The sequence below is a fragment of the Heloderma suspectum genome, chromosome 4 (genome assembly GCF_057233095.1).
Source record: "Heloderma suspectum isolate Gila_16-S chromosome 4, 16-S_ref, whole genome shotgun sequence".
Lineage (NCBI taxonomy): Eukaryota > Metazoa > Chordata > Lepidosauria > Squamata > Helodermatidae > Heloderma > Heloderma suspectum.
This window is the reverse complement of record NC_139461.1, coordinates 313,249,876-313,276,913: the sequence shown is the minus strand read 5'-3', so window position 1 is coordinate 313,276,913 and position 27,038 is coordinate 313,249,876. Positions and strand designations below refer to the sequence as shown.

Below are 27,038 nucleotides of genomic sequence, written 5' to 3'. Positions count from 1 at the left end.
AAATCTTTTAACAGGACAGGACTGAGGGGTGGGCTTGGGCACCTGTGTCAGGCCACTTAGGCCCTGTAGGCTGCAAGTGGCCTACTCCTCATCTAAGCCCAGACCCTCTGCTCTTCTGGTAGCAGGCAGCTCTCCAAGGCCTCCTGCCGGAGGACTTCCCTAGCCCTTTGACTTGAGACCCTTTTCACTGGAGATGCCTGGGACCCCCGGCACGTAAGCAGCTGCTGCCCTCCCCCTGGGCTCTGGACACCTAGGGACGAAGCAAAGGCACAGCTATCCACGGCCCCCCTTCTCCATTCCCTTTATTTCTTGACGTATCTTGGAGGAGCCTGACATGGAAAATGGGTTCGAGGGCTAAGCCATCCTTGAGCCCACCTTCGCTGAGGCCCATGATTTTGAAATCATAAGAACATAAAAGAGCCTTCCTGGACCAAGGTCCATCTTGAGCAGCATTCTGTTTGCCCAGTGACCAACCAGGTGCCCACGGGAAGCCCACCAGCAGGACATGAGCGCAACAGCACCCTCCTGCCCATGTTCCCCAGCAACTGGTACACTGCCTCTGATACTGGAGGTAGAACATAGCCATCAGGACTAGTAGCCATGGATCGCCTTCTCCTCCAGGAATGTGTCTAACCCCCCTTTGAAGCCATCCCAATCACATGCTGTGGTAGTGAATTCCATAGTTTAACTATGTGTGGTGTGAAGAAGGACTTCCTTCTCTCTGTCCTGAATCTCCAAGAGGGAGGTCTTGCCTTTGATACCGGAGCAGGGAAATTCTTGCCCTAGCTGTGTTAAAATAGTCGACACTGGAACCATGACGAAGTTGTGAAGAGGGATGTTTTATTACCAATGTAAGAGAAGCAAACAGAGCATCCTAGAAAGGAACAGAGGTCATGCCATAGCCAAGGTCAGTGCTTAGGCTCCCAACACGTCGCCGCTTTCAAACTGTAGAAATTCAGGGAAAGGTTTTGCAAAAGCCTGATGGGAAGGTCAAACGTTTGCTGTGAGCTTTGCCCTTTTGCTGGCTGGAAATGGTAGGAGACAAGTCCAGCTCTGGAAATCAAGGCTATTTGATGGCGAACCATCTTTTGAGCTGCAGAGGATCACAGGCCATGGATGGGTCATGGTTCAAAGGATCAAAGCAGAGGGGATGAAACAACAGAGGCAGCAGGGTGGGGTGGAGAAGCAGCTGCAATGCGCATCTTGTTGCATGCTCATTTCCCCATCTCAGGTCAGGGTGCTGAATCCCATGCAGGCGGCTGGTCAGACTCCAAGTCAGGTGGAACATACAGCAAGAGAGCATCCTGGGGAATGCCCGACATCACAGTCGTGTTAGTTCTGTCCATACCAGCCATACTAAAAAGGCTAAACCAACTTCAGGCATGTTTTACTATCACAACAGATGCCTACACACACAAACTGTCTGTCAGAAATGAATGCTGATTTCCCCCTGTTCGCTCCCATCTGCATTTTCCTTCCCTTCCTCAGTTGTCTTCCTTGTGTTTAACTTTAGATTGGAAGTTCCTTGGGGCATGGACATACCTGCTTGTACTTTGTAAAACACCATGCACATAGATGGTATCACCGCCACCGCCACCCAAGGTCTAGAATTCTTTACGGAAGACTTGACTGCAGGCTCCCAAAACCACCACTCCCAGAGTTCTCTTGAAGGAGCTATGACTGCAACCCTCTTTTCAAAGAGGTTTACACTCTGAGTAGGCATTCTCTCCACCCACAGCTGAATGGACTTTGGGGAAATCCACAACTGATTCAAATGAGTTCAGATTTCTAGGAATCCAGCCTGTGGATTCTACAGGGGACCGGCTTTTTCTGAGTTATGTGGATTTGCGGACTGGTTTTTAACTTTTGAGGGGAATTTGTGCATCTGTGCTCATGCACATTAGCACAAATGTGCATTTGCAAGCTGGAACAAATTTCTTCATCCCTAATAAAAAATCTGATTCCATCAATGAGCAGATGATGGAATGAAAGACACCTGGCCATCAAGGAAACACAGACAGAATGGATTTAACAAAGTCCATACATGCCTATAGTTGAGCATTTGCTCCTAAGGAAGGGCAGGGAGGGATCATGTGCAGCCTGAGAAATTCCAGTGCAGCCAGAGCAGAGGGAGCTGATGCTTCTCCCACCCTCTTTTTCTCCCAGTACTGTTGAACTCACAAAGCTGCCTTATAACAGCCCATCTGGCCCATCTAGCCCAGTATATCTAGTCTGATCAGCTCTTTGGGGTCTTAGGCACAGAGAGGGTCTTTCCGATCTGATGCTACTTGATCCTTTTAGTACTTTCTCCCATATAAACCTGCTCACTTGCTAAGGCCTTCACCACAGGCCCAGCTCCATCAGAGGCAACCAAGGACTCCTCAGTGGTGGCACTGAGACTTTGGAACAGCCTCCCTAGAGATGTTGGCTTGGTACATTCTCCAATCCTTACCTGGCCAGAGGCAACACTTAGATTGGCCAAGCCAAGGTTTTGCACCAGTGGTAATGGGAACCCGTCAGCCAGCAAATCTGAAAGGGAAAGATGCACACATTTGTGTGAACATGAAAGGGGGGAGGCACAATTTGCCTTTTCACGCATTATATTGAACACAGGATGTATGTATGTGAGAGGATCACATGCAATGTACCTGCTCCTAACTTCTAATCCAGGTGTGGGGGAACATTTTTGCTGTTGGGCCAGAATGCTACAAGGGGGAACTCCTGAGGCCACATGCCAGCAGTGGGATGGCTGGAGCCCACAGTGGCCATGGCCACCCCACTCTTTCACACAGCATTCACACAGACACCATCCATACAATTCATACACACACACTCTAGGTACACATTTCTTACACACACACACTCAGGTGTGATCACTCCTACCTGCATCCGTGTTTGGGATTGCGAACAGGACATGTTGGAATGATTTGCAAACAGATACAAAATCCTTGTATATCCCTATCTATTATTGATCCATGTCACTTTTGCATGAGCTCTGTTCATTCTGCATTTATCTGTGAACATTTTAATCCACATGAACATACATATGTCTCAACAAACCTTCTCTCAACGTATGTATTTTTGAACACATTTTGAAATGTATTTTGAGCTCAGAATTATTCATAACGTTTGGGGGAAGTGTAAAAGGCAGTACATAACTAGGTTCCAGTCTGCACATTATTCCACAGGGTGCAAGTCTTTATCAGAATTCATGATGTCCAAATTCCTCAAGCATCTCTGTGGAAGAGGTATGTGTCTCAAGTGCTTTTGCAAATTTACTGAAAACAAACCATATTCCCAAGCCTTTGTCCCTTAGCTGTGTTTTTGAAAGCACAGAAGTTGAAGTGACTTCACTTTTTCAGTAGCTTTGCACATTTCACACTCATCCTGTGAACAATCCGCTGAGCAGGTGATCCTCAGCCCCCTGGGAAGCCAGGGAAGCCTGCCCCAGCCCCGTGACCCAGAAGGACGCTGTCTTTCACATGGTCACATATGCAGTAAATATTGTCATTCTCTGCCATCACCATCCAGTGCTTACTGTTTTCATGCAATAAAAGGTAGGTGGACACCAGGCGTGAAACTGTGCCAGCCAAGTGCCGAGCCTGGAACACAAATGAAGGACGGAAAGCTGTTAGGTTATATAACAACATTAACAAACTGGATCGCATATATTTAATTTTTTTTAAATGCAACGACTTATCAAAGGGCAAACACCGTCCAAAAAGAGGTATGCCCACTTTCTGACACAGAGGAGGGCATATCTCTTCTAAGACAATAGCTGCCATGGCACATGTGAGCATGATCTTAAAAGAAGGGAAGTATGCGTCTTCCCCCAGAACTATTGTTTTTGCTCAAATGCAAATGTATGCAAATTTAATCAAGTCACGTAACTAAGGCTCATATGATGGGTCAGCTGGGGAATTCTGGGAGCTGTACAATGTTTTTCTGTCTAAAGATGCATAGGATTGTGCCCTGAATTATTTTCCTCCCATTGCATGCAATGGGAGGAGAATAGTAAAACAAAACACACGAAACCTGCAGGGACAGCACCGAGAGCAGGTCCTCCCTCGCTTTCGCCTTGCCAGCATGAGCCTGGCAGAGGCTTGGATATGTCATAGAATCATAGAATCATAGAATCATAGAATAGTAGGGTTGGAAGGGGCCTACAAGGCCATCGAGTCCAACCCCCTGCTCAATGCAGGAATCCAAGTCAGAGTATCCCTGACAAATGGCTGTCCAGCCTCGTCTTGAAGGCCTCCAGTGTGGGAGAGCCCACCACCTCCCCAGGTAATTGGTTCCATTGCCGTATTGCTCTGACACTCAGGAAGTTTTTCCTGATGTTCAGCCGGAATCTGGCTTCCTGTAACTTGAGCCCATTATTCCGTGTCCTGCACTCTGGGATGATCAAGAAGAGATCCTGGCCTTCTTCTCTGTGACAACCTTTCAAGTACTTGAAGAGTGCTATCATATCTCCCCTCAGTCTTCTCTTCTCAAGGCTAAACATGCCCAGTTCTTTCAGTCTCTCTTCATAGGGCTTTGTTTCCAGTCCCCTGATCATCTTTGTTGCCCTCCTTTGAACCCTCTCCAGCTTGTCTGCATCCTTCTTAAAGTGTGGTGCCCAGAACTGGACACAGTACTCCAGATGAGGCCTAACCAGTGCTGAGTAGAGGGGAACTAGTACTTCCCAGGATTTGGAAGCGATGCTTCTATGAATGCAGCCCAAAATAGCATTTGCCTTTTTTGCAGCCACATCACATTGTTGGCTCATATTCAGCTTGTGATCGACAACAATTCCAAGATCCTTCTCGCTCGTAGTGTGGTTGAGCCACGTATCCCCCATCTTGTAACTGTGCATTTGGTTTCTTTTTCCTAGGTGCAGAACTTGGCATTTGTCCCTATTAAATGTCATTCTGTTGTTTTCTGCCCAGCACTCCAGTCTATCCAGATCACTTTGAATTTTGTTTCTGTCTTCCAAAGTATTAGCTATCCCTCCCAATTTTGTGTCATCTGCAAATTTGATCAGCATTCCCTGCACCTCCTCCTCCAAGTCATTAATAAAAATGTTGAAGAGCACTGGGCCCAGGACTGAGCCCTGCGGTACCCCACTCGTTACCTCTCCCCAGCTTGAGAAGGTCCCATTGATAAGCACTCTTTGAGTCCGATTCTGTAGCCAACTGTGGATCCACCGGATCGTTGTTTCATCTAGCCCACTTCGAGCAAGTTTGCTCATCAGGATATCATGGGGCACTTTGTCAAAAGCTTTGCTGAAGTCGAGGTATATGATGTCTACAGCATTCCCACGGTCTACAAGGGAGGTGACTTGATCAAAAAATGAGATCAGATTTGTCTGGCAGGACTTGTTTTTGACAAATCCATGTTGGCTTCGAGTAATCACGGCATTGTTGTCAAGGTGCTTCCAGATGGATTGCTTTATGATCTGCTCCAGAATTTTCCCAGGGATTGATGTCAGACTGACTGGTCTGTAGTTCCCAGGTTCCTCCTTTTTACCCTTTTTGAAGATAGGGACAACGTTAGCCCTCCTCCAGTCATCTGGCACTTCCCCGGTCCTCCATGATTTCTCAAAGAGAATAGACAGCGGTTCTGAGAGTTCTTCTGCCAGTTCCTTTATGACTCTAGGATGCAGTTCATCTGGCCCTGGAGATTTGAACTCATTCAAAGTAATGAGGTGTTCCTTGACCATATGCCTGTCGATCTCAAGCTGCAATCCTGCCCCTTCAGCCTGTACTTCACCTTTGCCAGGGGGGTCATAGACCCTCTTTTGGGAGAAGACTGAGCCAAAGTAGGAATTGAGCACCTCTGCCTTTTCTTTGTCCTCTGTTATCATTTTGCCATCCTTATTTAATAGCTGAACAACCATTTCTTTCCTCTGCCTTTTACTATGCACGTAGCTGAAGAAAGCCTTTTTGTTGTTTTTAGCATCCCTCGCTAACCTCACCTCGTTCTCCGCTTTAGCCTTCCTGACGCCATCCCTGCAATTCTGTGCTACCTGCCTGTACTCTTCCTTTGTTACTTGGCCTTCTTTCCACTTCCTATATGTGTCCTTTTTTGTTTTCAGGTCATCCCTAAGCTTTTTGTGAAGCCACATTGGCTTCTTCTGTTGTCTTCCACCTTTTCTTCTTGTTGGAATTGTTTGTGATTGTGCCTTGAGAATTTCCTTTTTTAAAAGTTCCCACCCATCTTGGACTCCTTTTCTCGCTAGCATTGCTTGCCATGGGACCTTACTGATCATTGTTCTGAGTTTATTAAAATCAGCTTTCCTAAAATCCAGGGTACGCGTTTGAGTACACTCGGCTTTTGCTTCCCTTAGAACCAAGAACTCAAGTACAACATGGTCGCTTTCCCCCAGAGTTCCTGTAACTGCTACTTTATCCACTAAGTCATCTCTGTTGGTTAGGATCAAGTCAAGGATAGCCGATCCTCTAGTTCCTTCCTCTACTTTCTGTAGGAGGAAGTTATCCGCCACACAAGTCAGGAATTTCCTGGAGGGGCCATGTTTTGCAGAATTTGTCTCCCAACAAATATCGGGGAAATTGAAGTCCCCCATTACTACTACATCATGCTTCCTTAAAACATTGGCTATTTGCTTTTCAAAAGTTTCATCCTTGTCTTCTCCTTGATTGGGTGGCCGGTAGTAGACTCCGACCACCAGGTTCCTTTTATTCTTTGCTCCATTTATTTCAACCCAGATGCTCTCGATGGGGCTACCAATCTCCTCCTCCTGTATTTCTGTGCAGAGATATGTATTTTTCACATACAGTGCAACCCCGCCTCCCTTTCTGTTCCTCCTGTTCTTTTTGAACAAGTTACATCCTTCCATTGCTGTATTCCAGTCATGAGAGTCATCCCACCAAGTCTCAGTTATACCTATCAAGTCATAATTTCCCTCCTGTATTAAGAGTTCAAGTTCGTTCTGTTTGTTTCCCATACTCTGGGCATTAGTATATAGACATCGAAGACCATGTGCTTCATAGTCTGGCTTTCTTCCTACCTGTGTCTGAAGACTATTATTGGACGCTATCAGAGCTGTTCTCTCCATTGCAGTGCATGCGCCTACGTCCATTGTTACCCCCAACATTACATCTCCCTTCCCCGTAGGATTCAGTTTAAAGCCCTCCTGATGAAGTTCTTCATGCTGTGGCCAAACACATTCTTCCCAGCCTTTGTGAGGTGCAACCCATCCCTAGCCAACAGCCCATCTTCCAGGAAGTATAGCCCGTGGTCCCAGAATCCAAATCTCTCTCGTCGGCACCACCTTCGTAGCCAGTCATTCACCTGGAGTATTTTTCGTTCCCTTTCTATCCCTCTTCTAACTACTGGAAGGATGGATGAGAAAACTATCTGGGCCCCAAAGTTCTTGAGTTTCCTTCCCAAAGCTTCAAAGTCTGACGTGATCTCTTCGTAGCTCCGCTTGGCGGTATCATTTGTTCTGATCATGTCTCCAAGATCAAGTCTAGAATTACCCTGCCGGCCGCTCTGTGGCTGAGGTGGGATTTGATTTGAACAGTGGGCTTCTGGCTGACAATCTTAGCCGCAGCTTTCTTGTGACTTGGTACTTACATCAAAGTTTCTCAGTGAAGAGCGAATCAGGGAGAGACTGTCAATTCTAAAAAGAAAGAAGAGAGAATGAAGCAGATTATTCTCCTCCTCCTCCTCCTCCTCCTCCTCCTCCTCTCTTGGCTAAAAGTTTTCATTTGCTGAAGAATATCTATTCTGAATCTAAGAAACAGATTCAGAAATCTTGAAAAGTCATATAGAAAACTTCCAAGAATGAAAAGCTCTGGGGCGAAAAATAAATTGAAAATGTTCAAAATAAAACCAAACTGCAACTATTTTAGTCAGCTTTAACAAGTGCAATGGAAAATAAATGGTTCAAAGGTTTGCAACAGAATGCATTTGGAAGAAACAGTCAATTGCTGATGAATTGGATCCAGTGATCTTGTGATCCAGTGCAGCAGTTTCTGTGTTTGCAAGTGGAGAATAACCCTGCTAGATCAGCATGATATAAAGCATGATTACTGGAGGAGGAGGCGATCAATGGCGACTAGACCTGATGGCTATGTGCTACCTCCAGTACCAGAGGCAGGGAGCCTATGTGCACCAGTTGCTGGGGAACATGGGTGGGGGGGTGCTGTTGAACGTGTGTCCTGCTGGTCAACAGCTGGTGGGCCACTGTGTGAACAGAATGCTGGACTAGGTGGGCCCTTGGTCTGATCCAGCAGGGCTCTTCTGATGGTCTCATGTTCTTATGAAGGTCTAGAGCAGCCTTCCCCAAGCTGGCACCCTCCAGTTGTGTTGGAGTAGAACTCCCATCATCCCCAGCCAGCATGGCCATGAGTTGTAGACCAAGGCTGGTCTAGCAAGTCCAGCAGGATCCTGTTTCTAACAGTCCCAGCCAGATACTGCAGGAAGTCAACAACCAGGACATGCGATATAAACAAGCTGGATGTTCTAATACGATGCAATAAATCACCATGTCGACACCCTGAACTGGGAACTAATGTTTGTTTTTCCTTTTGATTAAAATAAAAGATGCCTACAGCTACTGTCTTATTAAGTTATTTTCCCTAACCAGTTGTGGAAATATTAAATCTAAAGATTTTCACCACTAAAAAGAAACAACCCCCAAAACAAAGACTGATCTGATTTTGGGAAGCTGCTGATGGTATCTTGGGCAATGAAACTCAGGGGCTGGGGGAAGAAGACCAACATCAAAATGCTGACAGTATGCTCCCGGGGCCATGGATTGTTCAGGAAATCCCCTCCACGTCTTATATCGGGTTCTGACCTTGGCGGGGCTTTTATGACATCAGAGCCCCCCCTGGCTCCTCCCAGCCACCACAGAAGTTTCCATGGTGGTTCCCTCCATTAGGTCAGGGCTCCAACCTTGGAGGGGGGTGGGGAACGGGCATGTTCGGATCATACCAGTTGGCAGGGGGATCCTATGCCCTCCCAGCCCCCAACTATGCTCCCAGCACAGAAGGGAACATAGACAAACTCTGAGGCTATTTGGATTTTCTTTTTTTTAGAAGACTTAAGAGTATTTCTACACCAGGCTAAAATCCTGCACCCTTACCGAGGCTTCTGCTTCCGGATTCCTTGCGGGATTAAGGTCCATTTTTCTTTCTTGCTGGCCAAGTTCTATATGTTTCACTATACAGCCATTAGGTGGCAGTGCATTGTCGCACAGCTCCAGAATTTCACCAGAAAGTTATTGCGCTTTGAAGTCCCTTATTGTGTTTTCCCTGGAGAGTGTTAATTTGCTATAATCGCCTGGAGGCTGATGAGGACGTGTAAAGGTCCCACAAAAAAAAGTGAGTTTTTTTCCACAAGTGATAAAAGCCTCATCAGTTCCTCCGAATGCACACAGACTTCAGAGCTCTTTCTTTTGCCAACAAGAGGCCTATTCTGTTCTCACTGTTGTGGACTGCAGTAAAAAGAGTACAAAGTGTCCAACAGAAAGCAGAAAGGGGTTGTAGAGGGGGTAGGTAGGTATCTAGGATCAGGCCAGAATAAAAATCTGATCTTAAAAGGCCCAGAGAAGAAAGCTTTAACTGCAGAATGATGCAAATGGTGTGCGCGCGCGTGGCTGCGTGCGTTTTACCTTTCAAGGCTCAGCGTGCATCTCAGTTCCCCATCAGCAACAGAAACACCAACATGCCAAGTCACTCTCTGAAATTAAAAAGGAGTTGTCTGTTAGCACTCAGTGCTGCTGCTTTCTGGCCTGGAACCTCAGAAGGAGGAGGGGGTGACTCCCAGCATGTCCTGCTTGTGGACTTCCCAGCAGTGTCCGGTTAACCACTGTGGGTAACAGGGTGCTGAACCAGATGGACCTCTGTTGTGATCCAGAAGATATGCTGCATTCTTAAGAAAGAAATGCAGGGATAGAGAGACAGAAGTGGAAAGCCAAAGCTATATATGTAAGTATTATTTAATAAATGAGGTTCCCCACTATGGGTGACCTGACTGCACAAACAACCCCAAAGGCAGTGAAATGTTTGCGGAGTGCGGTTGGGCTGTTTAAGGCCAAGTCATGTGACTGATTGCCACTGCAGAATGCATTGACCAAGGCTGGCCTTACTCACCCAATTGCCACCCAGGTATAGATTTAGTTGGTACCTAGGGCTGGTCTGCTTGAGCACTGGTTTGCTCCAGTTAATTTCCTCCCATCATACTTTTATTTTCCCTCACGGTCTGTCTTGTCCCTTATTTGTTCCTGTGTTGCTCTTTGCAAGCTATTTACACCTATTTACCTGTAAATTTACCTGTAGAAAGGGAATCCCAGCATGAGCAGGGAACAATGTTCCATAAATCTCCCAGTGAGGTCATTCTGAGAAACCATGACTGGCTGGGTGATGCTGGCTGTTATAGGACTTATTTCTGCCTAAACATGCATAGGATTGTACCCTTAGTTGCTCTTTAATGAACTACTAACTTTCCCATGCCAAAACCAAGAACTACAGACCCAATCATGACTATGCGAATTCTGCACATTTGCAAGCATTTGCTTAGTACAGAATATGGCTTTTCTTGGCACCTTAGGTTCTTATTTTTATTTTTTGGGAGGCACAGAATCCACAGCCCTGAGTCCACATACCTGACATGTCAGGACCAAATTGATAGCACAGTTAAGCCAAGGGAAATTAAGAGCACAAGAAGAACCAGACCAAGGCCCATCTAGTCCAGAGTTTTGTTCACACGGTGGCCAACCAACTACCTGTGGGAAACCCACAAGTAGGACCTGAGTGCAACAGCGCCCCCCTTTGTGGTGACAGTTTTGGAGTGGGGGCGAGGGCCCCATGGCATGGCATGGCTTGGTACCCAGTCCGAAAGGCATACGCCTGTTCCTCTGCAATGTTGTAGAGGAGGCTGGGGTGCATCTCTCAGACTGGGCCACCACCAAGGCTGTCTTGGGCTGACCTCATGGCATATTCAGACCACAGAACCAGCACACATTCCTAGGCAAAAGCATTGCTGAACCCTCTCTAAGTCAAAGCCATAGCTGACCTTTCTGGTCCAATACTCACAGCTCTAATGGCAAGGAGTTGATAGGAACCCTGTGGATGATCACTGTAGACTCTGATTTCTATGTCCTGCTGTAGCCGGATTCTTCCTGTGGTCAAAGATAATGCTGGAGCCCCATAAGCGATCTGCAGCATCCGTATCATGGTTCCCTACAAGGATCAAGGACATGAGGGGGGCCTGTGCTCATCTCAGCCTCAGAAGCCCTTTCTGAGATTGCATTACAGTTAGTGAGGCTCAAGCATCCTTAGAAATGTGATGCCCATTAATGCCCTTAAAATAATTTCCCTGCACCTGGCTGCCCTTTCACTGTGTCTTAATGTGAGGTTCGGGGCTTCTGGGGAGCAATGAATCTGTGCTGAAGTGTCAGATTGTTCTGCCACATGCCCAGTTCTCAACTCACAAAGGTGCTACTCAGCCCACAGACTGTTGAGGCTGGCAGCCCACAGTGGCAAAGACTGGATACTTCCTGTGTGCCTTCAGATCTTAGCGTGTTCGTGCGTGAGCCCGACTGAATGTCTCAGTTAAGAGCCAAAGCAGATGAGCAAGTCCATATGAGTTGCTCATGTGTCTGCCCCATTCATGTCCCAAATGGGTGGAGGTCTACTATTTACAACAACAGGCATGAAGGGGAGGGTTCTGGACCCTTATTTCCCTACAACAGCCCTTAAAGGCAATCTCAAGGATTTTTCTCCTCCTTCTGCTAAGTGTTGGTGATATTTATTTGTTTTTTAAAATACATATATACCACTTTTCATCAAGATTCCAGGGAAGTTTGCAATAACACAGAAATTAAAACACACGCACACAACACCAATAAAATACAGACATAAAAACAGCAGGCAGAGGCCCATAGATCATACTTTAAAAACCTGGATGAATGTGGAAAGGCTGCAAGAATGAATCAGTCTGGGAAGAAAGGGTCAGGGGAGACTCAGAAGGTGGCAACCAGGGAGAAGACCTTCTCAGTGGTGCCCCCCCCCCCCCGAATATGGCATACTCTCCCGATTATGGAATACTACCCCCACTGAGATCCACCTAGCACCAATGTTGCCATCTTTCTGGCACCAGGCCAAGACTAGGGTTCCTGGAGAAATTTCTGATGGACTAAAATGAGACCCCCTCAGACCGCACGGAGTCCGTGGACTTTCGGATGTTTCTTTTTACTTTCCTGAAATTTATGCCTATTTATTTGTAGGAAAATATACAAGTTTCTGCTGAGGAAAAGTTGAATGGAATGGGGGGCAATATGCTAAATGTTATGTACTAAGGTAAATAATGTTGCCATCTTTCTGGCACCAGGCCAAGACTAGGGTTCCTGGAGAAATTTGTGATGTACTAAAATGAGCTCCCCCTTCATGGATCACTGCCTTGTTGTGGTGAAGGGGCTTGCGTAACTCAGTGAAGCCATAAGCTGTGCCGTGCAGGGCCACCCAAGACGGACAGGTCATGGCAGAGAGTTCTGACAAAACGTGGTCCACTGGAGAAGGAAATGGCAACCCACTCCAGTATTCTTGCCAAGAAAACCCCATGGAACGTATCACAAGGCTAAAAGAGATGACACCGGAAGATGAGCCCCTCAGGTCGGAAGGTGTCCAATATACTACTGGGAAGAGCAGAGGGAAGTTCCAAGTAGCACCAGAAAGAGTGAAGCGGCTGGGCCAAAGCCGAAAGGACACTCAGCTGTGGATGTGTCTGGCGGTGAAAAGAAAATCCAATGCTGTAAAGAACAATATTGTTTAGGAACCTGGAATGTAAAAACAATGAATCAAGGCAAGCTGGAGGTGGTCAAACATGAGATGATAAGACTGAACATCGACATCTTGGGAATCAGCGAACTAAAATGGACAGGCATGGGCGAATTGAATTCAGGTGACCATCATATCTACTACTGTGGGCAAGAATCCCTTAGAAGAAATGGAGTAGCACTCATAGTCAACAAAAGGGTGGGAAAAGCAGTACTGGGGTACAATCTCAAAAATGATAGAATGATCTCAGTACGAATCCAAGGCAAATCATTCAACATCACAGTAATTCAAGTCTGTGCCCCAACCACTGAGGCCGAAGAAGCTGAGGCTGATCGGTTCTATGAAGACCTACAACACCTTCTAGAACGAACACCAAAAAAGATGTCCTCTTCATCATAGGGGATTGGAATGCTAAAGTAGGAAGTCAAGAAATCACCGGGATAACAGGCAAGCATGGCCTTGGTGTACAAAATGAAGCAGGACAAAGGCTAATAGAGTTTTGCCAAGAGAACAAACTGATCATAGCAAACACTCTTTTCCAACAGCACAAGAGGCGACTCTACACATGGACATCACCAGATGGTCAATATCGAAATCAGATTGATTATGTCCTTTGCAGCCAAAGATGGAGAAGCTCCATACAGTCAGTAAAAACAAGACCTGGAGGTGACTGTGGCTCAGATCATGAGCTGCTTCTTGCAACATTTCGGCTGAAATTGAAGAACGTAGGGAAAACCACTAAACCATTCAGGTATGACCTAAATCATATCCCTTATGAATATACAGCGGAGGTGATGAATAGATTTAAGGGATTAGACCTGATAGACAGTGTGCCTGAGGAACTATGGATAGAGGTCCGTAACATTGTTCAGGAGGCAGCAACTCAATCCATCCCAAAGAAAAAGAAATGCAAGAAAGCCAAGTGGCTGTCTGATGAGGCTTTACAAGTAGCTGAGGAAAGAAGGGAAGCGAAAAGCAAGGGAGAAAGGGGAAGATATACCCAACTGAATGCAGAGTTCCAGAGAATAGCAAGGAGAGACAAGAAGGCCTTCTTAAATGAACAATGCAAAGAAATCAAGGAAAACAACAGAATGGGAAAGACTAGAGATCTTTTCAAGAAAATCGGAAATCTCAAGGGAACGTTTTGTGCAAAGATGGGCATGATAAAGGACAAAGAAGGCAGGGACCTAACAGAAGCAGATGAGATTAAGAAGAGGTGGAAAGGATACACAGAAGAACTATACAGGAAAGATCTGAATGTCCCTGATAGCCATGATAATGCGGTCACTGAACCTGAGCCGGACATCCTAGAGAGTGAAGTCAAGTGGGCCTTAGGAAGCATTACTGACAACAAAGCTAACGGAGATGACAGTCTTCCAGCTGAGCTATTTAAAATCCTAAAAGATTATGCTGTTAAAGTGCTGCACTCAGTATGCCAACAAATTTGGAACACTCAACAGTGGCCACAAGACTGGAAAAGGTCAGTTTACATTCTAATCCCAAAGAAGGGCAATGCCAAAGAGTGTTCAAACTACTGTACAATTGCGCTCATTTCACATGCCAGCAAGGTTATGCTCAAAATCCTACAAGCTAGGCTTCAGCAGCATGTGAACCGAGAACTACCGGAAGTACAAGATGGGTTTCGAAGAGGCAGAGGAACTAGTGATTAAATCGCCAACATTTGCTGGATCATGGAGAAAGCAAGAGAATTCCAGAAAAATGTCTATTTCTGCTTCATTAACTACGCTAAAGCCTTTGATTGTGTGGATCACAACAAACTGTGGCAAATTCTGAAAGACATGGGAGTACCAGACCACCTTACCTGTCTCCTGAGAAACCTGTACGAGGGTCAAGAAGCAACAGTAAGAACTGGACATGGAACAACCGATTGGTTCAAAATTGGGAAAGGAGTACGACAAGGCTGTATATTGTCACCCTGCTTATTTAATTTATATGCAGAGTGACTGTAGCCATGAAATTAAAAGACGCTTGCTCCTTGGGAGGAAAGCTATGGCCAACCTAGACAGCATAGTAAGAAGCAGAGACATCACCTTGCCGACAAAGGTCCGTCTAATCGAAGCTATGGTTTTCCCAGTAGTAACGTATGGCTGTGAGAGCTCGACTATAAGGAAGGCTGAGCGCCGAAGAATCGATGCTTTCCAACTGTGGTGCTGGAGAAGACTCTTACGAGTCCCCTGGACTGCAAGGAGGTCAAATCAGTCCATCCCAAAGGAAATCAACCCTGACTGCTCATTGGAAGGACAGATACTGAAGGTGAAGCTCAAATATTTTGGCCACCTAATGCGAAGAGAAAACTCCCTGGAAAAGACCCTGATGCTGGGAAGGATCGAAGGCAAAAGGAGAAGGGGACGGCAGAGGATGAGATGGCTAGATAGCATCACCGATGCAATGAATATGAACTTGAGCACACTCCGGGAGAGAGCGGAGGACAGGAAGGCCTGGCGTGCTATGGTCCATGGGTCATAGAGACCACGGAGTGAAGGAAAAAGAGATTCTTTATTTAACGCGCGGGCTTAAGGCTGGAATCGTTTCCAAAGAGCCAGAAGCCCCGATTTACATTATCACATTGGTTTTATAGACATTGTGACACATATGAAACGGCTCCTCCTCTCCCTCCCGCATGGGGTTGCAATCCTCAACATTTCTTCTCTTAGCACTATTGTTTATAATACAAGAACTGGGTTATAGGGTAGCCATGATAAGGAGAGAACAGAAGAGAACAGCAGAGAACAAGATATACAATTGTATGACCTTTGACAAGATAAGGAATTCCTGTGTCTCGTCAGCTTACAACAATATATTCAAGGGAGAAAGAGCTCAGCAAGAACATGAAGCATGAGACTGCATGAGGCTACTTAGTCTGACCCCCGATATGGCTGCTACATTCCCCCCTTAAATGCATAATTTCATTACAATTATAGCATTTTTGATAACCATACAAAGCTTTTTGTGACATACATATTACTTAGCCTCTTGTTGGGCTATTAGAGCATAGAGGGCAGCAGTTTTACTAGCTGAGACATAAAACAGATTGGTTAAACAGCGCATAAGACAAGGAACGCAGAGACATAACAGAACTTTTATGAACAATACTGGTAGAATTAGGATGAACAATGCTTTTAAGCTAGCTAAGATCTGGAAGCCAAGGGGTTAACTAATTGAGCTAATTGTTTTGTTTTATTGTTTTGTAAGCTACTATATTGTGCAGCTTGTTGATCTGTTCATCTACAGCATTGCCATTATCAGTTAAGTTAAAACAACAGAGCTTTTGGTGTGTCTCACAACTTAAATGATGAAGAAGGAAGAGGTAATCTATACCAGCTCTGTTTTCTAGAACTGCACCTCTTAGATCACGCAACTCTTTATTTAACAATGACAATGCCTGTGAGGTGGCATTTATGCATTTGGCTAAGCTGCAAGCTAACCGGTTGATTTCCAGACCATCAGCCAAGGCTAAACCTGGAACCCCAACTAGTGACATTGCTAAGGCCAATTTTTTTTGAGTCAAAATATAACTGCACATGACTATTACAATTTTTAGTTAGTTGGAGTGCTCGAGGCTGCCATTGACGGATTTTTTCAGGCTACAGGGGAAGAATTGGCACCAGTTCAATTGGCGGCTGAGGCAACATGGGTGGTTATCAGACAAGTTGGCAGGAATAAATGACCAAGTGCAGGAATTACATGTCTAAAACCATCCATGAGGCAAAAGTATGTGGGCATCATTAAAAGATATGTTTTGAATTTTATTACAGTGGAAGGGGGCCAGGGATAGCTTTGTATTTTCTGGAAAATTTTTTGACAATTAAGCATTTGTGCACACGTAGCATTTGTTTCAGCAATGATGGGGGTGCGTAGAGTGAACTCTGTAGGGGGTAGGATCTTTGCAACCACGCCCCAATTAGCATTTTGGGAATAAGTTAAACTTACACCATAAACTCTTAACATGGTATCTTTTTGAATTTTCCCAGGATGTCTACAGACAGGTATTAGGCAAGAGCCAATAAGCCTGTTTGCAGGTATACCTCTTGGCAAACAAAAATGTTTTACTCTCGTGATGTTAGCCAGGTGAAGCCAGTAATTATCAGCAAATCACTGGGACAAACTTCTTTTTCCAGGGGCAGACCCCCCTTTTTGCACCTTATTAAGGAAACACAATGCAACACTACTAACACTACAACACGCATGTTTGATCTTCTTTGGGATCTGACCGTACGCTGGGCAGCTATTCACCTGGCAAGCTGCAGTAGGGTCTAGTCCCCTTCTTCAATTCTTCAGTTGCAGGTCTGACCGTACGCAGGGGGACAGTTTCCCGGTGTGTCCACAGTAAGGTCTAGCCTGAGTCTTCTTACTGCTTTTTCAGAATGATTTTTAAAGGATTTTCAGGATTTCTGTTTATGGTCTACTTTTCCCCCTCTCGCTCTCTTGACTCGTGTCCAGTGTATCCAGGGTTTAACTCCAGCTGCTTTCATAGCTGTGGGGGTGGAAAGTATGACAGTTTTCAGTCTTCTCTATCTGGGAGTCAAAGGGTTATTTTTCCCTCTTTAACTCATACTTTAACTCTTGGTTGGAAAGGATGAACTTCTGTGATGGGAATGGCTTATTTTCTAAGACAAAGTGACGCTGGGCTTGAAGAACTTTGTTTAGTGTTTGGACTTCTTGTTGCTTGCTTTTGATGCTGCTCCAGTGTCAATTATGAAGTCAATGTCACGGCCCCTCACAGTCAATGTCACGGCCCTTCTCAAGCTGTCTCCCTCTTCGCCCATTCTGGCCCCTTTGGTTTTCTCTTTTGTGTATTTGATTTATTTTATTTGAGCATTCATGCCACTAATGTCCATCTTGTCCACACTGGGCACACTGGTTCTTTTTTAAGAATCTTCTGCCTCTGCTGGGTCTTCTTCTTTTTTCTTTCGTCCACGTCTTCTTGGGCCTCTGGGTTGAGGGGGGGTATACTGGCGATAGGCATTTGAAAGACGCTCCAAGTACGCTCTGGGGCCTCGGTGGCACCTTGCAGCACTTTAGACACTTTGGTCATATTAACTGACTTCTTCATACCTGCTTTCATGGCTTTTAACAGCAGGGTTTGATACTGGGTGAGGCGCTCTAGCCGCACTTGTGTTTTGGGATTCCAGCAGGGGGGGGTTACTTACAAGGAGACTTTATTGGGTAACTTACAGCACACAGGCGTACTTAATGGTTGGATCAGACAGCTTCTCTGAACCACGAGCTATTGCGCTAAATGGGTTTTATACCATGCATGTTACCCATGAGGCAGCACAACACTAGCAAGCATTTTCAGCATAGGCTAGAAGTGCTTGGTTCTCAGGCACAGCTTCCTGTAAACAACTTCGCTTCCCAAAGTGCTTGATAACACTTTTTATTTATTAGTATGGGAAGACAAATTTTTTCTCTTTCTTTTGCTTTCTTTTTCTTTGCTGATCTGCCTGTATTGCAGATCATGTTTCAAACTTTTTATATAAAACTTTCTGCTCCATGCACCAGCCTTGTCTCTTTATTTGTCTTTTTCAAGTTAAACTTACTTAAACTTTTCTGCCTTACACTAGTCCCACTGACACACATTTGGGATAGGCTCTTCTTCTCCTTCTAGTTAGATTTTCTTTATCTTAAAGAACTATTACATTATTGTGGCTACTTTACCCCAGGTAATAAGCTCCAGGCACAATCAGCTGCTTTTAATTTACCCTGGGGGCAACTATGGCCACGCTTCTTTTTTACAAATGTTTTTTCTTTGCCTTTTGCCTTTTCTTTTTCTCTCTTCTCTATCTGTCTTCTACTTTCTCTATTCTTTCTTTTCTACTTGCTTTTGTCTTTTCTCTTCGTTATCCATTGGGAACCACACTTAGTATCATTTGGAGTTGCAACTAACACTAATCTGCAAATATCACATATACTTTATGATATTTAAGAAATCATAAAATATACACAACAAACTTTTTCTGCAATTTAACACAATGAATGGAAAACACTTCTTGCATGGTAAGGCATGATGGAGCAGATCCAGCAATTATACTGGTCTTCTGGCTGAAAGCTCAGGGCTCATCAAAATCAAGGGACGGGCATACCCACACACGCAGAGTTCTAGGTCACCATTTTTGCATCGGCAACTCTATGCTGCATGAGTTTTGGCAGAAGGAAATCTAAAAGTCACAGATCAAACTTAGCCTGCTGTACACTGAGCTGACTACAAACACAGACACACGGTCCACAGCGATGAGAGTTCAAGTTTATTAAAAGCTTCATAGCACTGTCCATGGCAAGTTTGTGACAATTTAAAATTTTAGTTCATGTGCAGAGTGTCTCTAAAAAGCCCAGACATTGATGGAAGCAAACAGAGACGGCTCTGGGCAATGAAGATGTGATGTTTCCAGCAAAGGCTCTCTACTTTTGCATGAGTTTAAAAAGGGAAAGTGTGGCCCTACACCCCTTTTGACAGACAAGGGCCTTTAACTTTTTAGCAAGGCCTCTGTCTAAACAGAGCGGCACAGCTCAGCTCTCTAGCTGTGACGCTTTAACCTGGGCAACTCCTCTGTAAATTTTATTCTACTTCTGTCAGGTTCTCACAGACATTTTAAAAACTTACTCTTTTTTTTTTTTTCTCTTCTAACCTGGTACACGAAAGCACTGAAACACTGAGTGCCGAAACTCAGGACGCTGGGGGGTGATGGGCATCGCCTTATACTTGCATTTTTCAGGCAGCCATTAATCTTCGGGGAGGCGGTGGGGTGATTTGCAGGACTTCAGAGGCAAGCTTCTCAGTTTGTTTGTATTTGTAAATCCCAAGCTCAAAACAGGACACGATGAGGTACAGGGCCACCAAATTCTTGCTTTGGCACGGGCAACAAATAACTCGGGTCAGCTTTCTTCGCTGGGGTCTCAAACAGGAAAACAGTCTTAATTTAAAGTTGTAACATCACTGACAGCGTCAGCCAGCCAGCTACACAGATCTCATTGTTTTTTAAGACAGTTGCTCCAATATTTTCTTTTCTTCTCAATCAGGTTGGGTCTCCCAGCTTACACAGTTTATTGCAGCTTTCAGGAGCATGGTAGTAGCGCGATTTTGGCTTGGCCAGGAACATGCTGTCTGGTTTCTCGGTCTCTTTAGCACACACACTTAGGCAGTGTAACACTGGACACTCGAATCAGTGAGATTTCTTCATTGCAGGGAATCCCACGGCAAAAGCTTAATGGTTACGCTCTTCAGAAATCATATAGCTGATGGTCAGTAGCTACAGGCTCTATGCAATTTTAACACAGTTCAAAGCTAAACACGGTTACCTTGACAGAGATCTTCAACGTGGTCTTTCCGCTTCATTCTGCTTTGGGACAGTCTTATGGCACACTTTTCACTCGAAGAGGGGTCTAGCCTGTGCTCTGGGGGCTGATTCTTCACCTTTATTTTCTATTTTGCCTTCATCTTCTGGGTCTTCATTTTCAGTTTCCATTTCTTAGGGATTTTATCTCAATTAGGCGAGGTGATGATGTTGCACAACTCAGAACGTTGTGGGCAATTTTCCTGCCCCCCCCCTCTCGGCACGCTAGGCTAACAGCTACTTCTTTGGCCTTACACTCTCACGCTCCCACGCTTTGTTAAAAGCCAGACTGTCCTGCAACATTTTTTTAACAAACAGCCTCAGATCTTGTTTTTTTTCCTCTCAGCTCGACCTTGAGCTTTTTGCTGTTTTCTCTCTCTATTCTGAATCTTTTTTTTAAAAAAAACCTTTTTCCTTCTTTGTTTGACATACATCTCAAGGGGGTGCAAGGTTTGCTTCCCCCACCACCCATAGCCTCCCTCTTAAATTGAAGACAGACACAATTAGGGAATGGGAATTGGTCAGTGAGTAAGGGGTCTCGCTGGCCGACACAAGAGGATTTTTCACACCACGCACTTTGCTACTGGCCTGGGCACCCGGACGGTCAACGGTATGCGTCAGAAACCGCAGTAGCCACTCACACAATCATCAATCTCTCCACTACATCCATATGTCCCTGCCACCCACTTTTCCCACTTTTTACCAGAGCGGAAAACGGCTTCCCCAGCTTCCTCAGCTTCCTACTGAGTACTGGCGTGCTAGGTACTGGCGCCCACTCGGGGGTGTGATCAGGCCCCCCTTCTACCCGCAAGGAGTAGGTTCTTTTGTATACGTATACCACCAACACTGACCTTCTTCATAAGGCGGGGCCCTCTTTTTTTCTGCCCAGTGGCCTTTCTCCCTAAAGGCGGGGCCCTCTTTTTCCCATATACTTGCCTTTCTCCTGAAGGCTTCCAATGTGGGTTTTAACTCAATTGCAGCTGCGATATAGGCAGGGCTCAAGTTCCTTCCTCCGCTTCCCAAGGTTCTCTTGCTGCTCACTACCGTTTGGGCGATCCCGGTGCAGGCTTTCTCCCATTCACTCAACAAAAAGGTCGGTGGCGCCAAGAAAGGGAGGCATGCGCCGAGCTCGTCTTCCCGGTGCGGCGATCAAGAGCAGGCAACTGCCACCTGTCTGGCTCAGAGCCTGCCACATCCGAGTCACGGCACCATTTATGTTGCAGAACCCAGAGTCAGAGAGACCACGGAGTGAAGGAAAAAGAGATTCTTTATTTAACGCGCGGGCTTAAGGCTGGAATCGTTTCCAAAGAGCCAGAAGCCCTGATTTACATTATCACATTGGTTTTATAGACATTGTGACACATATGAAACGGCTCCTCCTCTCCCTCCCGCATGGGGTTGCAATCCTCAACATTTCTTCTCTTAGCACTATTGTTTATAATACAAGAACTGGGTTATAGGGTAGCCATGATAAGGAGAGAACAGAAGAGAACAGCAGAGAACAAGATATACAATTGTATGACCTTTGACAAGATAAGGAATTCCTGTGTCTCGTCAGCTTACAACAATATATTCAAGGGAGAAAGAGCTCAGCAAGAACATGAAGCATGAGACTGCATGAGGCTACTTAGTCTGACCCCCGATATGGCTGCTACAATGAAGAGTCAGACATGACTGAACGACTGAACAACAACAACAACAACAAAATGAGCTCAGATTTCTAAGAATCCGACCTGTGGAATCTCCTGCGGGGAGACCCCCTCAGACTTTCGGATGTTTCTTTTTACTTTCCTGAAATTTATGCCTATTTATTTGTAGGAAAATATGCAAGTTTCTGCTGAGGAAAAGTTGAATGGAATGGGGGGCAATATGCTAAATGTTATGTACTCAGGTAAATTATGTAAATTGTTACAAAACCTCTTACATAATTATTTGTGTATTTTTCCACATGATAAAAAAAAAATTGTATCTGTCTGTGAGCGGACGATGGAACAAAGGGCACCTGAGAATCTGCGAAACACAGACGGAGTGGATTTTGCACAATCTGTCCCTCGTGAAGACTTCATCCCTAGTGAAGACTTCCTTCTACTCCCAGGCATTTGACAGCATATAACAATAGTGTTTACCGGGTCCTGAGATTTTCATTGCTGATTGTGTGAAATTGTTTTATATGTTTGTATGTGAATGGTTTTATATTATGTTACTATATTGTATTTTATGGTTTTAATCTTCATGAACTGCCCAGAGAGCTTTGGCGACTGGTTGGAAAAGAGATTCAATAAATGACTTAAAAAAAAATATGAAATGAAATGGAGAAAAGAGTGTGGGGAAGTAAGGCAGTGGTTGGAGCCTTTCAGCACCCCTCCCATGCACACCTTCTCATGTGACCGTTATATGCTCCCTGCTCCACCCCCCCTTTGCATGGAAGGGCAGAGGCTGATGAATCAGCTAAGGTGGCTGGCCCCGCCATGACTCTGCTAGCCTTCCAAAGGGTGGCTGAAGCAATCTCCAAACAGAGAAGTGGCCTTTCTTGGAGGGACACCATTAAATCAGAAAATAGGTACTATCCTGGGAAAACCTTGAGGGACTGGGGGAACCTGGAAAAGGTCGGTGTGTAATGGATCGAACATACTGACCGCAGGTAATGCAGCACCAGGGACAGTTGCCATCTGCTGACTGAATGCAACGATCTAAGATGAGATCAAAAAGAAACAACTCAGAAGAATTCCACGTCTCCCTTTTAAGAAGTGCAAATGCTGCCCAGGTGCATCCCTCCAAAGGCCCCCTGTGGCGCCTTCTCTTGCACATGTTTCCTTTGTTTAAGCCCCAAGGGTGACCCCGGCTGTTTCTGAATGGACGACAGGGTGAAGCCGTAGCTCAGTGGCAGAGCCCCTGCTTTGCATGCAGAAGGCCTGAGGTTCCATTCCCAGCATCTCCAGTTCTGGCTGGAAAAACACCTGCTTGAAACCTGGGAGAGCCGCTGCCAGTCAGGGCTGACAATACTGGGCCAAGGCTCCGACTTAGTATAAGGCAGCTTCCTACGTGGAGAGAAGCTGCTTAACCTTTTACTTCTGGTCCTTTCTCAGCTCAAAATTATTCTCGCTGAGCTGCTTTTTCTCCTGTGGTGGGAAAGACATGGGATTCACAGCTTGTCCTTATCTAATGGCTTGGGGAAGGTGATTTTGAGCTAGGGAAGGATTAGGGAGCCTCTCCTTCCCTGCTCCTTTTTGACTCATATGCAGCCTAATCTGGGCTGCTTTGGGATCAAAGAAAACAGAGGAAAGAATCACAGAACTCTGTGTGATGAGTAGATTGAGTTTGGTTTACAAGTGTACAACACTGAAGAAACCTGAATTCAATAGAATTAGGCAATGGATTCATTGGGAGTGGGGGCTAAAAATCTGATTTGAATTCATGTATGTATGTATGTATGTATGTATGTGTATATATATGGATATCTTTATATATATATATATATATATATATATATATATATATATATATAAAGATATCACCCTCCTACCTGCTCATGTTCACCAGCAAAGGCATACATACTGGAGGTAGCATATAGCCCTCATGACTAATAGCGATTGATAGCCTTATCTTCCTCTGTGAATTTGTTTAACCCCCTTTTAAAGTAATCCAAGTTGGTGGCTGTTACTATGTCTTATGGTAGCAAATTCCGTAGATTGATTATGTGCAGTGTGAAGAAGCCCTTCCTTTTCTCTGTGCTGAATCTCCCAACAATCAGCTTTATGGGATGACCCCCTTGGGTTCTAGTATTATGAAAGATGAAGAAAAATGTATTATGGAAATGCTTGAAATCAGTACTGAACTTGGCAAAGTTACACCCAAATTATTGCCTTGAAAGATGTCAACAGCATGTCAACAGCACGTAAGAGTTCCATGTGTTTAGAGGTATCTGACATCCATTTCCAAAATCATACATTTAAGACGTCCGAATGCAAAATGATTACCTAAACACATTCCAGGTGTCTGATTTGAGGCTGGAAAAAATAGCAAATGCTCCCAGCTCACCTCTTGTTGTCTGTCAATATTTACGGCCTGGGGAGGCAGCAAGGAGAGCAGTGCTGCACTGAGTAAGTGGTTGCTCAGGAGCATGTTCATGGAAGAGCCGTCCAGGGGAACATTAGGAAGTGGGGTGGAACTGGGGGGGATCATATACGTCTGTCCTCCGGGCATGTGGATGTTACCCTGGAAAGAAAGGACAAGCAAGAATAACTAGCATGATGGAAACTGAGCATGATATAGGCCTAAACCCTATACGCTAATAGCAGACTCATTCTCCAAGTGTGGATCCCTATGTAGTCAAAACACACAAGAGGGAGGTCTCCATTTTGCAGAAGGACAAAAAGGATCTTAAGACAAAAAAGGTGAGCTAGACCCACAGTAGCCCAGTGGTAAGTGGCCACAGAATGCTGGCTGGCAGGTGGAGGAGGGGAAAATGGAAAGCAGGAAGGAGGGGAAATGGGATGGAAGATCCTCAGAAGGGGCATGGCTGGAACCCTGAACATTTTGTTGTAAGTCCCAGTTATGTTCTTGAAATACTGCTATAATGTCAAGAAAGCAGAACCAACCACTTCATCCATCCATCCTTCCACCAACCCATTCCCCTGCCCATTGTGCTTTATCACACCCTAGTACAACCTTTCAGTGTGGGGCTCTGAAAGGGCTCAGTGTGGATCAACAGAACTTGAAAATGACAAGCTACATATCTGTTTTCAAAGTCATAGCCAAGTTTGGATAACTGGTTAGAACGTTATCATAGAGAGATAAAGGAGATATCAAACGCAAGTTTGACATCTACGTTGTGCTCTTCCCGGCGCCACGTGAAGACCTTTTAATTTTCCCAGGCATTTTAGGGCGCAATCCTATGCCTGTTAGACAGAAAAAAGTCCTACAACTCCCAGTGCTTCCCAGCCAGGGAGTCAACTGCATTAGCTTAGGCCCCTGGAGCTATTCCTGCAAGATGTTTTCACCTTGCAACAGCCCACACTTACTTGGTAACCAAGTTGCATGGCACCGTTGTGAAGAGAGAAGGAATTGGAAGAAAGCTGGATTGTCTGTCCATGTATTTCTGGCGAGATTGAGCCTGAGGGAGAATGGAAAAGGAAGAGATCAGCAGCCAAGAAGACAGACATAAGGGGCACAATCCTTCAGGAAGTTCTCCTGTGCAGGCCTTCTGGGAATCAGTGGAGTCAAGGGAAGCTCATGTTCCTTTCAATGGAGTTTGTGCCAGAGACCTTCCTGAAGTATTGCACCCATGGGGTTGTATCCAGTGTTAGCCCTACTTAGAGTAGGTCTAAATGGGACCTAAGTTAGAGCCAAAAGATGCAGGGAAAGAACATCCGACAAGGAATAAGAAAATACTACTGTTCCTACTTGAGTACAGATTTCCCATCATTACTTTCTTCGTTTAATAAACCTTTACCCTGCATCTCTATAAAACATCTGAGCTCTTGGGTCTGAGGTCATAATCTCCTCTCAATAGAGAGGCAGAGGCTAATCAAAACCTGATTTTTTATTTTTACTAATTTCAAATGTGAGTGAACCCATTTCAAGGGCTCAGTGTGGATCACAATGTAAAACTAGCATATCAAAAAGAGAACCAGTTGGGTGAACAGGATATTGGACTGAGGAGACCCAGGTTCAAATCCTTGCTAATCCATGAAACTCCTTGGGTGACCTTGTGCCAATCACTCCCTTTTGGCCAATCCAACCTCCTAGGCTTGATGTGAGGATAAAATGGGAAAGCTGCCTTGGGCTGGCTGGGTACTACAATTCCCATTGCCCCCAAAGCATGGCTGGGGGTGATGGGAGTTGTTGTCCAACACATTTGGAGAGCACCAGGTTAGGGAAGGCTGCCTGAGAGGAAGAACAAGAGAGAGACATAGTTAAAGAAATACTTAATGAAATCAGACTGGAAAAACTCAGTATAAATTACAGCCTGTTATAAAGTATGACAAAACACCAGCTCACTTCTCCCCGCCCCTCCACAAAGGTCTTACAATCCTTCTGAGAGATGCTGAACCTTCAGGATTTGGCCAGTTTACAGGGAAAGGGTGCCCTATTGTCAGGGAGCAACTTCCAAACATATATATTTACATTCCCCTGCCATACAGGCTAGCTGCGTAATAAGAGTAATCAAGAGGAAGAGCTTTGTTGATGAAAATGCCCCTCCTTGGGTGCTCCCTCCCCAATTGGCTTTTAGGCAGATTTCCATCATCTGGAGAGATCAGGACAGTGGGGAGGAGCAGAGCCTTATCTGCAGCAGCCCCAAGGTTCTGGAATAAGCTCACAGATTAGGTATTGCTTGTCAGGAGCGCCCTAGCGGCCTCTTTCAGTACACTCCAATAGCCAACTCAAGACACAGACGAAAGGATTCTTTTCAAGGCTTTAATCCTTTTACAACTTAATGACTCTTTCAGATGCTAATCACCAGCGACTAAGCAATGAACAGCAGAGTAGCCTATGCTCCGGGTAGGCAGTTGGTCCCCATTTGAAGGAGAATCACTTGAAGACCCTGAACTTATGGTCTAGGGAGAGATCCTCCCTCTTTCCCTTGGGTCCACAGGACCCGGCCGTTGCTTGTGTACCAAACGGGCGCTATGCCTCCTTTCTGCGCCCTCCATCGCTCGTCGCTCCCGGCGTCGGTGTCGAGCGTCTAGCAAGCCCCCCTCCTGCACTCTCTCACTGCCAGGGTCACTATCTCTCCCAGGAATGCCGGCAGGAGGACTTTCTGCCAGCTGCTGTGCCTATGAGGGATGAGCTGGCTCCTCTCCCACGGATTGCTGATCCTCCTCAGAATCAGAACTGCTCTGGGGTTCTATCGGCTCAGTTTCCACCCTGACAGTCCTTTGCACACATTTATTTACCT

At 45.4% G+C, this 27,038-nt stretch overlaps 1 protein-coding gene across 11 annotated transcripts; it reads right to left on the bottom strand.

Moving 5' to 3' along the window:
- Positions 1-820: 820 nt before the first annotated feature.
- LOC146349078 (BPI fold-containing family B member 1-like) lies at positions 821-21,480 on the bottom strand. Of its 11 annotated transcripts, none has more exons than XM_084854868.1 (8): positions 21,077-21,472; positions 17,043-17,283; positions 11,046-11,192; positions 9,623-9,690; positions 7,579-7,624; positions 3,539-3,602; positions 2,453-2,529; positions 821-1,304 (listed from the first exon to the last, which is right to left on the bottom strand). In XM_084854868.1, exons 3-8 carry the CDS (start codon positions 11,184-11,186, stop codon positions 1,233-1,235), a joined length of 468 nt encoding a protein of 155 aa, XP_084710994.1. In that variant the 5' UTR covers positions 11,187-11,192; positions 17,043-17,283; positions 21,077-21,472; the 3' UTR covers positions 821-1,232. The 11 variants fall into 11 exon arrangements, with proteins under 11 accessions (XP_084710994.1, XP_084710995.1, XP_084710993.1 ...); XM_084854869.1 differs by lacking the exon at positions 21,077-21,472 and adding an exon at positions 20,844-20,892; XM_084854867.1 differs by lacking the exon at positions 17,043-17,283 and having other exon boundaries at positions 21,077-21,480.
- Positions 21,481-27,038: the final 5,558 nt, after the last annotated feature.